The 17,993-nt window shown below is 45.4% G+C and overlaps 1 protein-coding gene across 1 annotated transcript in view; it reads left to right on the forward strand.

The window, feature by feature from the left end:
- LOC106612917 (inactive heparanase-2) overlaps nt 1-17,993 on the forward strand; it is a 115,692-nt gene that overhangs the window by 77,624 nt on the left and 20,075 nt on the right. The window contains exons 7-9 of the mRNA XM_014214584.2: nt 5,625-5,718; nt 8,500-8,606; nt 8,805-8,919. Coding sequence (XP_014070059.1) covers nt 5,625-5,718; nt 8,500-8,606; nt 8,805-8,919 — 316 coding nt within the window. The remainder of the gene's footprint in view (nt 1-5,624; nt 5,719-8,499; nt 8,607-8,804; nt 8,920-17,993) is intronic.

A 17,993-nucleotide genomic window follows, 5' to 3' on the forward strand; every position in this document is an offset into this window, starting at 1 on the left:
TGATGTTAGCGGAGAACGACAGGGTGTTGTCCAGGGTCACGCCAAGGCTTTTAGCACTCTGGGAGGAGGACACAATGGAGTTGTCAACCGTGATGGCGAGATCATGGAACGGGCAGTCCTTCCCCGGGAGGAAGAGCAGCTCCGTCTTGCCGAGGTTCAGCTTAAGGTGGTGATCCGTCATCCACACTGATATGTCTGCCAGACATGCAGAGATGCGATTCGCCACCTGGTTATCAGAAGGGGGAAAGGAGAAGATTAATTGTGTGTCGTCTGCGTAGCAATGATAGGAGAGACCATGTGAGGATATGACAGAGCCAAGTGACTTGGTGTATAGCGAGAATAGGAGAGGGCCTAGAACTGAGCCCTGGGGGACACCAGTGGTGAGAGCACGTGGTGCGGAGACGGATTCTCGCCATGCCACCTGGTAGGAGCGACCTGTCAGGTAGGACGCAATCCAAGAGTGAGCCGCGCCGGAGATACCCAACTCGGAGAGGGTGGAGAGGAGGATCTGATGGTTCACAGTATCAAAGGCAGCAGATAGGTCTAGAAGGATGAGAGCAGAGGAGAGAGAGTTAGCTTTAGCAGTGCGGAGAGCCTCCGTGACACAGAGAAGAGCAGTCTCAGTTGAATGACCAGTCTTGAAACCTGACTTATTTGGATCAAGAAGGTCATTCTGAGAGAGATAGCAAGAGAGCTGGCCAAGGACGGCACGCTCAAGAGTTTTGGAGAGGAAAGAAAGAAGGGATACTGGTCTGTAGTTGTTGACATCGGAGAGATCCAGTGTAGGTTTTTTGAGAAGGGGTGCAACACTCGCTCTCTTGAAGACGGAAGGGACGTAGCCAGCGGTCAAGGATGAGTTGATGAGCGAGGTGAGGTAAGGGAGAAGGTCTCCGGAAATGGTCTGGAGAAGAGAGGAGGGGATAGGGTCAAGCGGGCAGGTTGTTGGCCGGCCGGCCGTCACAAGTCGCAAGATTTAATCTGGAGAGAGAGGGGAGAAAGAGGTCAAAGCATAGGGTAGGGCAATGTGAGCAGGACCAGCAGTGTCATTTGACTTAACAAACGAGGATCGGATGTCGTCAACCTTCTTTTCAAAATGGTTGACAAAGTCGTCCGCAGAGAGGGAGGAGGGGGGGGGGGGAGGATTCAGGAGGGAGGAGAAGGTGGCAAAGAGCTTCCTAGGGTTAGAGGCAGATGCTTGGAATTTAGAGTGGTAGAAAGTGGCTTTAGCAGCAGAAACAGAGGACGAAAATGTGGAGAGGAGGGAGTGAAAAGATGCCAGGAAGACTAGTTTTCCTCCATTTCTGCTCGGCTGCCCAGAGCCCTGTTCTGTGAGCTCGCAATGAGTCATCAAGCCACGGAGCAGGAGGGGAGGACCGAGCCGGCCGGGAGGATAGGGGACATAGAGAGTCAAAGGATGCAGAAAGGGAGGAGAGGAGGGTTGAGGAGGCAGAATCAGGAGATTGGTTGGAGAAGGATTGAGCAGAGGGAAGAGATGATAGGATGGAAGAGGAGAGAGTAGCAGGAGAGAGAGAGCGAAGGTTGCGACGGCGCAATACCATCTGAGTAGGGGCAGAGTGAGTAGTGTTGGAGGAGAGCGAGAGGGAAAAGGATACAAGGTAGTGGTCGGAGACTTGGAGGAGAGTTGCAGTGAGATTGGTAGAAGAACAGCATCTAGTAAAGATGAGGTCAAGCGTATTGCCTGCCTTGTGAGTAGGGGGGGATGGTGAGAGGGTGAGGCCAAAAGAGGAGTGGAGTGGAAAGAAGGAGGCAGAGAGAAATGAGTGAAAGGTAGACATAGGGAGGTTAACCTGTTGGGGCTACAGGTTAGCAATGAACCCCGAGTCGGGATTGCTAACAAGGCTGGAAATTCAAAACATCAAAAATCGAATAATTTCAATTTCTCAAACAATCAACTATTTTACACAATTTAAAAGATAAACATCTCCTTAATCTAACCACATTGTTCGATTTTCAAAGAGGCTTTACGGCAAAAGCATAAAGTTAGATTATGTTAGGACAGTACATAGCCACAAAAGTACAAACATCCATTTTCAATTCAAGGTCAGGCGTCACCAAAAGCAGAAACCAGCTAGAATTATGCACTAACCTTTGTCAATCTCCATCAGATGACACTCCTAGGACATTATGTTATACAATACATGCATTTTTTGTTCCATCAAGTTCATATTTATATCCAAAAACAGCATTTTACAGTAGCGTGAAATTCAGATTTTTTCTTCTCTGAAATGCTTCCGGTGAACATAACAAAATTACTATTCGAAAACATTGGTAAATTATAATATTGTCATTCAAAGAATAATATATTATCATCTCGTAATTGCTACCGAATGGCCAGATCTCAAAATAACTTTACTGGGAAATCACATTTTGCAATAAACGGGGTGCTATGCTAAGAACAATAAGCTATGCTATACAGTTAGCATCATCTAATATCGATAATAACATTGTAAATATCCCCTTACCTTTGATTATCTCCATCAGAAGGCACTGCCAGGTATCCCAGGTCCGGAACAAATGTGGTTTCTTTTGACAAAGTTCATAATTTATGTCCAAATAACACCAAGTAGTTAGCGTTCATTATGCTCCCACAAAACGTGGTGGGGGGTTGTAAAATCACGCCGAAAAGCTAAAAAAACCTAGTAAATAATCTATTTACGTTCGTTCAAACATGTCAAACGTTGTTTAGCATGAATCTTTTGGTCCATTTTTAACGATAAACATCAGTAATATTTTCACACAACCTATCCTATGTCTAGAAAAACAATAATGACAAACTCACGCTTCTCAGATTTATGCGCAGGCGCAAAAAAATGAAGTGATGACATGTCAACTTCCTTGCATTCTAATTTGCTCTCTGTTTATCATAGACGCTTCAAACAACTTTATAAAGATCGTTGACATCTAGTGGAAGCCGTAGGTGTTGCGAAATGAATCCTTTCTCACTATGGTATCTATAAAACAATGACACTAAATAGTACAGTCACAAAATTCACATTTTTTTTGGATCTATTTTTCACAGGTTTTTGCCTTCAATATGAGTTTTGTTATACTTACAGACACCATTCAAACTGTTTTAGAAAATTCAGAGTGTTTTCTATCCGAATGTGTTAATAATATGCATATCCTAGCTTCTGAGTTGGTGTAGGAGGCAGTTAAAAATGGGCACATATTTTTTTCAAAATTTCTCAATACTGCCCCCGAGCCCCAACAGGTTTTAAAGTCACCCAGAATTGTGAGGGGTGAGCCATCCTCAGGAATGGAACTTATCAAGGCGTCAAGCTCATTGATGAACTCTCCAAGGGAACCTGGAGGGCGATAAATGATAAGGATGTTAAGCTTGAATGGGCTAGTGATTGTGACAGCATGGAATTCAAAGTAGGAGATAGACAGATGGGTCAGGGGAGAAAGAGAGAATGTCCACCTGGGAGAGATGAGGATTCCAGTCCCGCCACCCCGCTGACCAGATGCTCTCGGGGCATGCGAGAACACGTGGTCAGACGAGGAGAGAGCAGTAGGAGTAGCAGTGTTTTCTGTGGTAATCCATGTTTCCGTCAGTGCCAAGAAGTTGAGGGACTGGAGGGTAGCATAGGCTGAGATGAACTCTGCCTTGTTGGCCGCAGACCGGCAGTTCCAGAGGCTGCCGGAGACCCGGAACTCCACGTGGGTCGTGTGCGCTGGGACCACCAGGTTAGAGTGGCAGCGGCCATGCGGTGTGAAGCGTTTGTGTGGCCTGTGCAGAGAGGAGAGAACAGGGATAGACAGACACATAGTTGACAGGCTACAGGAGAGGCTACGCTAATGCAAAGGAGATTGGAAAGAAAATTAACTAAACAACTGGGGAAGCGAGAGAGCAGGGCCTCCCTCACTAACCATTCGCTGAAACACTCAAATATAACTATTCCAACTTCCACTTAGAAATGATAATTGATGTAAACTACAGTGGTTCAATGTTTCCAGGAATAGGCTCAAACTTAGTTTATTCAGCTAGATAACTTGGTACAGTATTCTTCCGTGAAACCCACCCAGTGCACCGTGTCTTATGACGCCGTAGCTAACTAGCATGCTAGCATCCAATAACACACGGTTAGCACCAATACTTGGTTACAACAAACTACCAATGGATCATTTGTGTCCGTGTCTAGTATAAGACTGTATCATCTGCATGTAAATGGAATAGAGAGCTTCCTACCGCCTCAGCTATGTTGTTGATGTAAATTGAGAAGAGTGTGGGGCCTAGGATCGATCCTTGGAGTACTCCCTTGGTGAGAGGCAATGGCTGAGACAGCAGATGTTCTGACTTTATACACTGCACTCTTGGAGAGTGGTAGTTAGCGAACCAGGCCAAAGACCCCTCAGAGACACCAATATGTCACTCCTCACCTCTCCACCTGATAGCTGATGTGTGGTGAGTGTTCTGGCACAAATGGTTTGCTGTGTATTTCCCAAGTGGGTGCTACATATTGGTAGTGGATGAGGTGAGTTTCCCTACCTTACAGCGCTTTGAGTACCTGGAAAGGCGCTATATAAAAATACAATCAATATATTGGTGGGGCTCCCGAGTGGAGCAGCGGTCTAAGGCACTGCATCTCAGTGCTTGAGGCATCACTACAGACACCCTGGTTTGAATCCAGGCTGTATCACATCCTGACGTGATTGGGAGTCCCATAGGGTGGCGCACAATTGGCCCAGCGTCGTCCGGGTTTGGCCGGAGTAGGCCGTCATTGTAAATAAGAATTTGTTCTTAACTGACTTGCCTAGTTAAATAAAGGTTAATTTAAAAAATATATATATATATATACTGTATATATAGCTTACTAACGTTTGCAAATATAGGTAATATATGTTAATATTAAATCATGATTATTAATTGGTGAACAAACTATTTCTAAATGGTTTATTACTGGACTTTATTAGGAAGAGTTAGTAAGAGTTTCAGTTTGTGTGTACCGTAGCCTTTTTTCTCATGAGAATGATACTTTATGATAAGTGCAAACTCTTACGTGTAAAGTGTAGTGAGAGCATTTGGCATGCAATCAGGCATTTGGCGTCAGATAACCTGATTATAACCAGTTAATGATATTAGTGTTAAAAAAAACAACACTGAGTTTTAAATCGACACTGAAAGTGTTGAGTCTGTGGACCGATATAGACACCAGAACAGTTGTAAATTAACACACTAAATCTATATTCAAGGATTTCCCAGAGTGCCTTGCCTTGTAGAGTTACCACACATGAGTGATGTGTATGAGTTTCATGCCCCTGTCCTAGGGGTAAAACTATAACATATTCGCTTAGTCCACAGGACTGAAAATGAATGAATGTAACAACCATGTCTCTGTCACTAACAAATTCAGTCATGGGTGGTAATTCTACAATTTACTTGAAAGGCAAGGCACCATGGAAAATATTTGAATAAATAAGGTTTTACACTAAGTAGTGTGTTCATTTAACACTGTTCCGGTGTCTATATGGGTCCACAGACTCAACACTTTCGATGTTAATTTAGTTTTTTTTTAACACTGGAGAATTTGCTGTGTGCATTTATCAGAAGTTGCTTGTATTCTGTTCTGAAGTGTCTGTGTGTGTTGTTGTTTTGTCTGTAGCTACTACATGGATGGCAGAGTGACCAAAGTAGAGGACTTTCTGAAGACACGCCTGCTGGACACCCTGACCGAACAGATCACTAAAGTACTCAAGGTGAGAGAAAGGGAAGTGTTGACACAAGGTCTCAGGAAAGGTCAGTCATTATGTAAGTATTCTTCACCAAATCACCTCCGTTACACGTGTCTCTTCCCAACCCCTGCCCCAGTGCTCTCCTGTCCCCCTGCATTGTCCCTCCATAGGCCTACCTCTGTAAGGACACAGTTCCCAGTTCAGTTTTATGGATCTCAACTCTCAGATCTAGAACAGTAACTTCCCTCAGTGGGAAAAAAAGGCCATAAGAACCGGTCTGTCGTGCTCACAATTAAGAAATAATTGCTACCAACCTATAGTCATAGTCTCTGAGCTGGTAGAAAAGACCCAATTATTGTCTATTGTAAAAGAGAGGACCCACCAAAGAACAATGTGTACTGCCCTATTGTGTGTGAGTTTGTGTGTGTATGTGCGCGAGCGTGTATGCAAGCGTGTTTGTGCTGTACTGTACGTGCGTTTCCCCATTTGCTGTCCAGTAGTAATGGTTTGCAGCCATGCTAGGAGAGAGATTCTCTGGAAGCTGTTTAGAGCAGAGAGAACAGGTCTTCCGGACAGAGATCCATTTAACAGTCTCAGATCATGAATTTCCCTAATGGTCCTTAAAGTGATTGAGAATGAATACAAAACGCTGCTGTAGCTGGCTTTGGACCAGCAGGATGGGACTAAAGTTGGGGATCGGCTATCCAATAGAGTTTATCTCAGTCCAGATGTTTTATCAATCCGTTGACGTTTGTAAAGAACACGAAGGGAGACAGAGCTGTATTTTTATTTTTATAAAACATCTTTTTAAATTCACCTTCATTTAACCAGGTAGGCCAGTTGTGTGTGTGTGTGTGTGTGTGTGTGTGTGTGTGTGTGTGTGTGTGTGTGTGTGTGTGTGTGTGTGTGTGTGTGTGTGTGTGTGTGTGTGTGTGTGTGTGTGTGTGTGTGTGTGTGTGTGTTTGAGTGACAGTGTGTCTAGGGCCCTGTGAATGTGCATAGAGACAAATACTGAAATAAAAGGTCAATAAAGATACAAGGTAAACTTGGTCCATGTAGCTATTTTGTTAGCTATTTATCAGTCGTATTGCTTGGGGATCGAAGCTGTTCAAGAGTCTGTTGTTGTCAGACTTGATGCACCAATACATCTTGCCCTGTGGCAGCAGAGAAAATAGTCTATGGCTTGGGTGATTGGGGTCTTTGACAATTTTCCGGTCCGTCTTTTCACACCGCCTGATATAGAGGACCTGGATGGCAGGGAGCTCAGCCCCAGTGATGTACTGGGCTGGCGCACAACACTCCGTAGAGCCATGCGATCGAGAGCGGTGCTATTGCCATACCAAGCAGTGATGCAGCCAGTCAATATGCTCTCAATAGTACAGCTGTAGAACATTTTCAGGATTTGAGGGCCCATGCCAAACTTCTTCAATCTCCTGAGGGGGAAGAGGCACTGTCGCTCTTTCTTCACGACTGTACGTGTGTGTTTGGACCATTTTAAGTCTTTAGTGATTTGGACACAGAGGAACTTGAAGCTGTCTACCTGCTCCACTGCCGCCCCATCGATGTGGATGGGGGCGTACTCGCCCCCCTGTTTCCTGTAGTCCACGATCTGCTCCTTGGTCTTACTCCGGCACCACACTGTCAGGTCACTGACCTCCTCTCTGTAGGCTGACTCATCGTCGCCGGTGATCAGGCCTACCACCATCGTGTTGTCAGCGAACTTGATAATGGTGTTGGAGTCGTGCATGGCCACACAGTCTTGTGTGAACAGTGAGTACAGGAGGGGACTAAGCGCACACCCCTGTGGGGCCCCTGTGTTAAGGGTAAGGAAATCCAGGATCCAGTTGCAGAGGGAGGTGTTCAGACCCAGAGTCCTAAGCTTGGTGACGAGCTTGGAGGGGATAATGGTGTTGAAGGCTGAGCTGTAGTCAATGAACAGCATTTTAAGAGAGAGAACAAAGGCATTTAATCCCATTTATAACATTTGAAGGTGTAACCTTCCAACCCAAAACCAACCACAATTGACCAATCAAACGATACCAAGTTTACAGTAACCTAAACACTCCCAGGTCCAATCTCCACAGGGTGTCACAGAATCTAAAGGCTTGTGTGGGGGGTGAGACCAATGTAAATAAGACAGAACTCCTGAGAAGACAATAAAATAGTTTGCATAATAGAGTAATTCAGAGTTCACCCTGTGCAGAAACAAGTAACCACAGAGATCATCCATCCATATAGTTAGCATCAGAGTGAACAAATAGATACCAGACATGGATACTATAGCATTATTCTGTCACAATAGTCAATCCTCTGATTACAGTAACAGAGAGATATGTTTAGGCCCCCCAGAGGGGGAAGGGCTGACTAGTCCTTGGGCATTGTCCTTTTGTTCCTGGACCATTTTCCATGCAGCTCCAGGTGACAGAGAACACATACATTAGGGCCAAGCCTACATTACATATTCCAACTCCCCTAAAGACACCCTCAAAGAGTGGGGTCACGGCCAAGGTCTGCCATAATCAACCACGACCCTGGAACAATTAGGGTTAAGTGTCTTGCTCAAGGGCACATCAACAGATTTGTCACCTTGTCAGCTCGGGGATTCAAACTAGCGACCTTACGGTTACTGGCCCAGTGCTCTAACCGCTAGCCTACCTGCAGCCCCTTTCTCTTTCTCTCTCTGATCTGATCCCCTATTTTTCTGTTGTCTGTTCTCCCCCCTCTCTCTTGCCCCCTCTCTTTCCTCTGTCCCCTCTGTTTCCGCTCTCTCTGTCTCTCTCTTTCCTCACTCTCTCTCTTTCTCAGGTAGTGAATAGCCATGCACCTGGTAAGAAGGTGTGGTTGGGGGGAGTAGGTCCGGCGTGGGCTGGAGGAACCAATAACCTCTCTGATACATATGCTGCTGGCTTTCTGTAAGTACAATCAATCTATACATCAATCAATCAATCTATAAATCAATCAATCTATAAATCAATCAATCAAATGAAGTATCACCTCACTCAGGCATTATTCTCACTTTGTGTGTGTGTGTGTGTGTGTGTGTGTGTGTGTGTGTGTGTGTGTGTGTGTGTGTGTGTGTGTGTGTGTGTGTGTGTGTGTGTGTATTTCAGGTGGCTGAACACTCTGGGTATGGCAGCGATGCAGGGGATTGATGTTGTCCTGCGACACTCGTTCTTCGACTATGGGTACACACACCTCGTAGACCAGCACTTCAACCCACTACCGGTGAGTCTCACACTCTGCTTTATCATAAAAGTTAAATAAAGGTCAAATAAAAATAAATTCAATAAAAATCATCATGAAAGCAGTACTGTACAAATCATTCCTTTCTACTCTCACTGGATAACAAGGGAACGTTCATTGGAGCTATTGCTACTCTTAGTCCATTCCTTGGTGTGGCTTTGGGCAGCTACTGTAGGCTCATCTCAGTCCTCTGTGGCACCTAGCGTTCTTTCCCGTGGGAGCTATTAGGCCAGATGAAAGGCGTTTAGTGGTGTTGACTGGCTGGACGCGAGGGCGAATCACTGTGTAACCCTAGCCCTTTGTCAGTGACCAGGATGGTGTCACGACTCTCCCCTCCCCCCATCACAAAATGTGTGCCCCTCTGTGTGCAGCGCTGGGCTGGTGACAGATCTGCAACCTGAGCTGTAGGTACGCAAAAGGCTGCTACTCCCCCTCCGGCACTGTCTGCAATGGTGCAGTCCAGTCCTGATTCCCACCACTGCCCTCTGCTGTTGGGATTGGACTTTGCTGCATCAGGGGTACAAGACCATGCTCAGGGCAAGCATTACACCCAACTAATCGTTTGCCAGATGATACAGTAAGATGATTAGTTGAATTAAGGATTTTAGTGCCAAGTTGAAACAAAAGCCTGCACCATATGGGTCACCAGGACTGAAGGACTATTCACTTATTTAGGGGAACGTGAAGAGGGCGGCCAGAGATCGAGATAGAGACATCCAAGACTCTTTGATCCAGACAGAGAGTCAGTTCTACAATGCTACTGCGGTGCCATGTTCATAAAAATGATTTATCAGCATCTGGTGGATGCCTAAAGAAGATGTGGAGAACTTTTTACTTTATTTAGCTGCTGCAGGGATGGGTGGTGTTTATTAGGGAGACCGCTCAAAAACTAGCAGACAATTATTTCCCCTCCCGTTCCATTCTTTTTCTGGGAAGGATGCCCCCCGCTAGGATCACAATGCTTTTATTGTGGCTGGGCGTCGAACTGCTCTGCCAGTCTACCTGCTGGGGGGAACCACTACAGGCCAGAGCTGTCCGCAGGCCCCAGAGATGTATTCACATGCCAACCACATGTCCCTTTCCATCTCTCTGAACACTCATTGGACCCCGTTCTGACGATTGATCCAGTCGAACTTAGGACTCACTTTATCCGCTCACCCCTCAACACCACCACTACTCCTCCTCTCCTTCATGGTCTAGGTCCAGTAGTTGTAGTGGGTCTACCTACTCCTTCTCCCTATCCCTTCTCCGTCATTCTGTTTTCCTCTCCTGAACTCACTCTCTCTCAGTCTATTTTTGACCTAGCACATGTGAAGAAGTTTGGGATGTGACATCAGCTTAGTGTATTAGCCTGCTTCCTGGGTGGTTTGTCTGTTAAACAGATATGAGCCTCCCTCTGCTGTCCCTCTTTATAGGCCTCTCCTTTCATCCTTTTTAGCTCTCTCACCCTCCTTCGTTCTCTCATTACTTTTCCATTCTGCTACGAGACCCCATCATCTCTCTCTCTCTCTCTTTCTCCATTGTTGGATACACCCCTGGGTTTCTGATACATTCTAGGCTTTGTCTCTCACTATAACAGTAAAACGTTAAGTGGCTATAGTTATGCAATCCCAGTTCATGTCATGACACTACACTGTAGCTGCCAAAGAGTGTGTTTACTGTGTGTTTATTCCTATTCACACAACATTCTTATTTACTCTTTCTAGGATTCCAGTGTTTAAAACACAGAGGGCTGTTGAAATAGATACTTCTCTGGTTTTCTGTGTTCTATGGTTAATAAAAGGGTGTTTTTGTGTTACTGTTTACTGCAGGTTTTCATTTTTTTTTTATACGTGCCCCTAATTAAAACAGACTGCACATTGTTAACCCCTCTCCTAATACAGTCACTGTAATTAAAAACATGAATCCTACCCTCTCTTATTCAGTTAGTGTAATTAGGAGCATTAAAACACTAATGGGCAAGGCCCTGTACTGATACAGCCTAATGGTTAACCTTACACTTTTATCTGTAAAGGCTGTGGTTAACAAGCTTTCAGTCACACAGTCTGGCTCTCATTTAGCCTGCACTCCCTTCTCTTCTCCTGGCCTACTGCCCTTTCTTCATCCTTCCATCTTTCCCTCCCTCTCGGGCCGGTGTTGTGGGCAGGACTTAGGGGGCCTGGCCTACCATACCTCCTTGCCCTCCCTCCTCCTCTCTTGGTCTACTGCCCTACTGCTCATGTATCTGATACTATCTGGTCAAAAAGAGCATGTCATGTCATATTATTTTTGGCCAGACAGCATCAGATACATGGGCTACATATAGTAAGACAGAGGAGCGCTGTTTCGCTCGCACAGATGCTTTTCTCCGGTGAGGTAGTTTCAGCCATTCGCGAATTTAAGGAAAGTTAGTGGGTGCACAGAATTATTTTGGAGAAACGTGCAAAGGTAACCTACTTTTTGAAGTGATTTGTTTGACAATCAGATGAAAACAATATGACAGTTTAATTACATCTTTACTATAAAACCGATTAAAACAATTTTACCATAGGAGGCTCCGTGAAAAAATAGTGCCACCCCCTATGGAAATCAAATGCCCATCCAACTGATTCGTTCTGGCACCTGCCCTGCCTCCTTCCTCACTAGGTAGATGCTGAAGATTCTCCCCTCTCTATTGACTGCAATGTTTCAAACACAAGGTCTTCGCCATCCAGTTCTTTCTAACTACTATATGTTCTTTACCCATGGCAGTGGCTACTACCGGTACGCTATATCTAAACTGATATCTTTAAACTACCAGATTCTCAGGGTGGACTATCTACAGCACTATCCGTCCCTGTGTGTATTTTCTCCCTGATTCTCTCCCTGATTCTCCCCCTGCTCTCCAGATGTCTAACTGGGCACATCCTGTAGACAACTCATTGACATCTCCATCTCTCTCAGTTAGTAAATCAGGCACACAGATCAGCCTGGTTAAACCTGCTCATTAAACACAGCTCTGACTGATCAGACAGAGAAAGACTACTGTGGAGGTCCTGAAGATTCCCTGACCTGATGGGTTTTCTCTCTTGGAACCCAGGTTAGGCAAACCAACATACGTATATCTATAGACTCATAGAATACAAGACATTTATAAAAGGTCAAACATACAGTTCTGGTATTGTTGCATAATGAAGCTACTCAACGCTTTTTAAATAAATAAGAAATCCATCAAATATTGACTGAATTATAGCACATAAATAATTGTATAATGACAGACAAAAAGTCAACGTAATCAATCAGTTCAGTTGGGAATTCATGTTTAAACTTTATGTCAAATATATATATATATACACACTGCTCAAAAAAATAAAGGGAACACTAAAATAACACATCCTAGATCTGAATGAATGAAATAATCTTATTAAATACTTTTTTCTTTACATAGTTGAATGTGCTGACAACAAAATCACACAAAAATAATCATGGAAATCCAATTTATCAACCCATGGAGGTCTGGATTTGGAGTCACACTCAAAATTAAAGTGGAAAACCACACTACAGGCTGATCCAACTTTGATGTAATGTCCTTAAAACAAGTCAAAATGAGGCTCAGTAGTGTGTGTGGCCTCCACGTGCCTGTATGACCTCCCTACAACGCCTGGGCATGCTCCTGATGAGGTGGCGGATGGTCTCCTGAGGGATCTCCTCCCAGACCTGGACTAAAGCATCCGCCAACTCCTGGACAGTCTGTGGTGCAACGTGGAGTTGGTGGATGGAGCGAGACATGATGTCCCAGATGTGCTCAATTGGATTCAGGTCTGGGGAACGGGCGGGCCAGTCCATAGCATCAATGCCTTCCTCTTGCAGGAACTGCTGACACACTCCAGCCACATGAGGTCTAGCATTGTCTTGCATTAGGAGGAACCCAGGGCCAACCGCACCAGCATATGGTCTCACAAGGGGTCTGAGGATCTCATCTCGGTACCTAATGGCAGTCAGGCTACCTCTGGCGAGCACATGGAGGGCTGTGCGGCCCCCCAAAGAAATGCCACCCCACACCATGACTGACCCACCGCCAAACCGGTCATGCTGGAGGATGTTGCAGGCAGCAGAACGTTCTCCACGGCGTCTCCAGACTCTGTCACGTCTGTCACATGTGCTCAGTGTGAACCTGCTTTCATCTGTGAAGAGCACAGGGCGCCAGTGGCGAATTTGCCAATCTTGGTGTTCTCTGGCAAATGCCAAACGTCCTGCACGGTGTTGGGCTGTAAGCACAACCCCCACCTGTGGACGTCGGGCCCTCATACCACCCTCATGGAGTCTGTTTCTGACCGTTTGAGCAGACACATGCACATTTGTGGCCTACTGGAGGTCATTTTGCAGGGCTCTGGCAGTGCTCCTCCTGCTCCTCCTTGCACAAAGGCGGAGGTAGTGGTCCTGCTGCTGGGTTGTTGCCCTCCTACGGCCTCCTCCACGTCTCCTGATGTACTGGCCTGTCTCCTGGTAGCACCTCCATGCTCTGGACACTACACTGACAGACACAGCAAACCTTCTTGCCACAGCTCGCATTGATGTGCCATCCTGGATGAGCTGCACTACCTGAGCCACTTGTGTGGGTTGTAGACTCCGTCTCATGCTACCACTAGAGTGAAAGCACTGCCAGCATTCAAAAGTGACCAAAACATCAGCCAGGAAGCATAGGAACTGAGAAGTGGTCTGTGGTCACCGCCTGCAGAACCTACCACTGCAGCAACCAATGATCCGGGTCAACAGCATCAATGTAACAGTGTAGGTTCCGTCCCTCTCTTCGCCCCAACCCAGGCTCGAACCAGGGACCCTTGCACACATCAACAACTGACACCCCACGAAGCATCGTTACCCATCGCGCCACAAAAGCCACGGCCCTTGCAACGCAAGGGAAAACCTACTTCAAGTCTCAGAGCGAGTGACGTCACTGATTGAAACGCTATTAGCGCGCACCACCGCTAACTAACTAGCCATTTCACATCGGTTACATATACACACACACACTTTTTATATATAAGACCCATGCTACCATATATAAACCATATATGGCCTATTTATGTGTTTTGTTATTATATTGATAGAATAATAATATTTGAAAATAACTAATTTGCATATACACTTGAGTATAGTTAAATCCATTTGCATTAAATTACCCTCTATCCAACCAGCGTCTTTATACAGTGCATTCAGAAAGTATTCAGACCCCTTGACTTTTTCTACATTTTGTGACGTTACAGCCTTATTCTAAAACTGATTAAATCGTTTTTTTCCCCTCATCAATCTACACACAATACCCCACTCTGTCAGAGTGACCATCGGGTTCTTGGTCACCTCCCTGACCAAGGCCCTTATTCCCCTATTGCTCAGTTTGACCAGGCGGCCAGCTCTAGGAAGAGTCTTGGTGGTTCTAAACTTCTTCCATTTAAGAATGATGGAAGCCACTGTGTTCTTGGGGACCTTCAATGCTGCACACATTTTGTTGTACTCTTCCCCAGGTCTGTGCCTCGACACAATCCTGTCTCTGGCTCTACAGACAAGTTCTTAGACCTCATGGCTTGGTTTGGCTTGGCTCTGACATGCACTGTCAACTGTGGGACCTTATATAGACAGGTGTGTGCATTTTAAATCATGTCCAATCAATTGAATTTACCACAGGTGGACTCCAATCAAGTTGTAGGAACATCTCAAGAATGATCAATGGAAACAGGATGCACCTGAGCTCAATTTCGAATCTCATAGCAAAGGGTCAGAATACTTATGTAAATAAGGTATTTTTATTTCTAAAAACCTGTTTTTACATTGTCTTTATGGGGTATTGTGTGTAGATTGATGAGTTTTTTATTTATTTAGTCCATAAAATGTGGAAAAAGAGAAAGGGTCAGAATACTTTCCAAATGCATTGTACAGTTGAAATCGGAAGTTTACCTACACCTTAGCCAAATACATTTAAACTCAGTTTTTCACAATTTCTGACATTTAAACCTAGTAAGAATTCCCTGTCTTAGGTCAGCTAGGATCACCACTTTATTTTAAACATTTTGAAATGTCAGAATAATAGGAGAGAATGATTTATTTCATATTTTATTTCCTTCATCACATTCCCAGTGGGTCAGAAGTTTACATACACTCAATTAGTATTTGGTAGCATTGCCTTTAAATTGTTTAACTTGGGTCAAACGTTTCGGGTATCCTTCCACAAGCTTCCCACAATAAGTTGGGGAAACTTTGACCCATTCCTCCTGACAGAGCTGGTGTAACTGAGTCAGGTTTGTAGGCCTCCTTGCTCACACACGCTTTTTCAGTTCTGCCCACACATTTTCTATGGGATTGAGGTCAGGGCTTTGTGATGGCCACTCCAATACCTTGACTTTGTTGTCCTTAAGCCATTTTGCCACTACTGGAAGTATGCTTGGGGTTATTGTCCATTTGGAAGACCAATTTGCGACCAAGCTTTAACTTCCTGACTGATGTCTTGAGATGTTTCTTCAATATATCCACATAATATTCATTCCTCATGAAGCTATCTATTTTGTGAAGTGCACCAGTCCCTCCTGCAGCAAAGCACCCCCACAACATGATGCTGCCACCCCCGTGCTTCACGGTTTGGATGGTGTTCTTCGGCTTGCAAGCTTCCCCCTTTTTCCTCCAAACATAACGATGGTCATTATGGCCAAACAGTTCTATTTTTGTTTCATCAGACCAGAGGACATTTCTCCAAAAAGTATGATCTTTGTTCCCATGTGCAGTTGCAAACCGGTACCTCCAATTGACTCAAATGATGTGAATTAGCCTATCAGAAGCTTCTAAAACCATGACCGAATTTACTGGAATTTTCCATGCTGTTTAAAGGCACAGTCAACTTAGTGTATGCTACATCTTGCTTGTCCTATATTGCTCTGTCTGTATGCTACGTCTTGCTTGTCCTATGTTGCTCTGCGTGTGCTCACTGCTCAATGATTGTCTATATTGTAATTGTTTTTAATAACCTGCCCAAGGACTGCGGTTGAAAATGAGCCGGCTGGCTAAAACCGGCACTTTTACTGAAACGTTGATTAAAGTGCACTGTCCCTGTAAAAATAAAATAAACTCAAACTCAAACGTTACAAAAAAAGAGCACCAACCTGTGCAAAGATTGCGATCATAAAATCAGTGGGAAAATGTGTTTTGTACAAGCAAGAGATGGGATGTGCATTAGTTTTCTTCTTAAATAAATCGATCCAGCAACAATTATGTGACAAATGAATTTACAACCCACAAAAACAGGGAAGTAATGGCTGGAAAGGGGAGAAATCCTGAGGTGGGCAAGGCATGCACTTTGCTAATGTAAGTTTCTAACGTAGCCAGACACCGTGTAAAAGGATAATAATATCATTTCCACAATGTTTGATATTATCTGTCCATCTTGCAAGAGAAAGGCACTCATGTAACCACAGTCTACGCTCCAAGGCTTTCACCCGAAGAACTGCTCTTTGTTTTACCTCAGAATCTACAGATTTCTTCATAATATTGGTGTCTGCTCTATTCCCAGCTGCCGATAGCCCTGTCTATAGCCCAAATTGTACACTTCTGTTCTGTACTCTTACTGTACTCTGGGCTGTCCCGATGGCGGAGCAGCAAATTAAGTTAAAGCTTGGCCTGGTGGGGAAAAAAAGCCTTAAATGTTGCCATATGCAGGATTGCATGGGAACTTCCTGACACACACATGTTGTTCAGAACCTCTGGTGAGGTGTTGATTTTGGGGAGAGAGGGGAGAAGAAAAGAGGAGAGGGGCAGCACAGGGGAGAGAGAGAGGACAGGAGAGAAGAGAAGAGGAGAGGGGCATGAAAATAGAGCGAGAGAGAGGGGCAGGACAGAGGAAAAAGCAGGAGAGAGAGAGAGAGGTGGGGTGGCAGGACAGAGAACAGAGGAGAGAAGATGGGAAGGGAAGGACAGGGGAGAGGAGAGAAGAGGATAGGGGCAGGACAGCGGAGAGAGCAGAGAAGATGAGAAGGGCAGGATAGGGGAGAGAGAGAGACTGCAGAGAAGAGGGGCAGGATAGGAGAGAGAGATATCAGAGAAGAGAGGGGCAGGACATGGCAGAGAGGAGCGGGTCAGGAGAGAGAGATCAGAGAGATGAGGAGAGGGGCAGGACATGGCAGAGAGGAGCGGGTCAGGAGAGAGAGATCAGAGAGATGAGGAGCGGGGCAGGACAGGGGAGAGAGAGAGAGAGAGAGAGAGAGAGTGGAGAGGGGCAGAATAGGAGAAAGAGATATCATGGAAGAGAGGGGCAGGACAGGGGAAGAAAGCAGAGAAAATAAAATGGAAAAGGGGCAAGACAGGGGAGAGAAGAGGAGTGAGTCAGAGGAGAGGAGAGGAGAGGAGGGGTAGGAGAGAGGTGCAGGAGGGGAGATGGGCAGGACAGGAGAGAGAGGGGAGAGGAGAATAGAGGAGAAGAGAGGATAGGATAGGAGGGTAGGACAGGAGAGAGAAGGGAGAGAAGAGAGGAGAGGAGACGTACAGGAGATAGAGGGGAGAGAGGAGGAGAGAGGGCTATGAGAGGGGAGATGGGCAGGAGAGGAGAAGAGAGGAGAGGAGAAGAGAAGAGAAGAGAAGAGAAGAGAAGAGAAGAGAAGAGAAGAGAAGAGAAGAGAAGAGAAGAGAGGAGAGGAGAGGAGAAGAGAAGAGAAGAGAAGAGAAGAGAAGAGAAGAGAAGAGAAGAGAAGAGAAGAGAAGAGAGGAGAGGAGAGGAGAGGAGAGGAGAGGAGAGGAGAGGAGAGGAGAGGAGAGGAGAGGAGAGGAGAGGAGAGGAGAGGAGAGGAGAGGAGAGGAGAGGAGAGGAGAGGAGAGGAGAGGAGAGGAGAGGAGAGGAGAGGAGGGGAGTATGTATTTTATTGTCTCTTTCAATAAAGACTGAAGCATCTGGTATCCAGCTTCTACCCCTGATCATGTCGACCATGGTGGCTGAAACAGGAGTAGACACCCGTACAGCCTCTCTGCTTTCCCCAAATGTTTTTTTCCTCCAGATAATTGAGGTGAATAGTGATATAATGTGTGATTTACATTGAATTGGACACTTGTAAACCCTAAGG

This window comes from Salmo salar, chromosome ssa01 (assembly GCF_905237065.1).
Source record: "Salmo salar chromosome ssa01, Ssal_v3.1, whole genome shotgun sequence".
NCBI classification, from domain to species: Eukaryota; Metazoa; Chordata; class Actinopteri; order Salmoniformes; family Salmonidae; genus Salmo; species Salmo salar.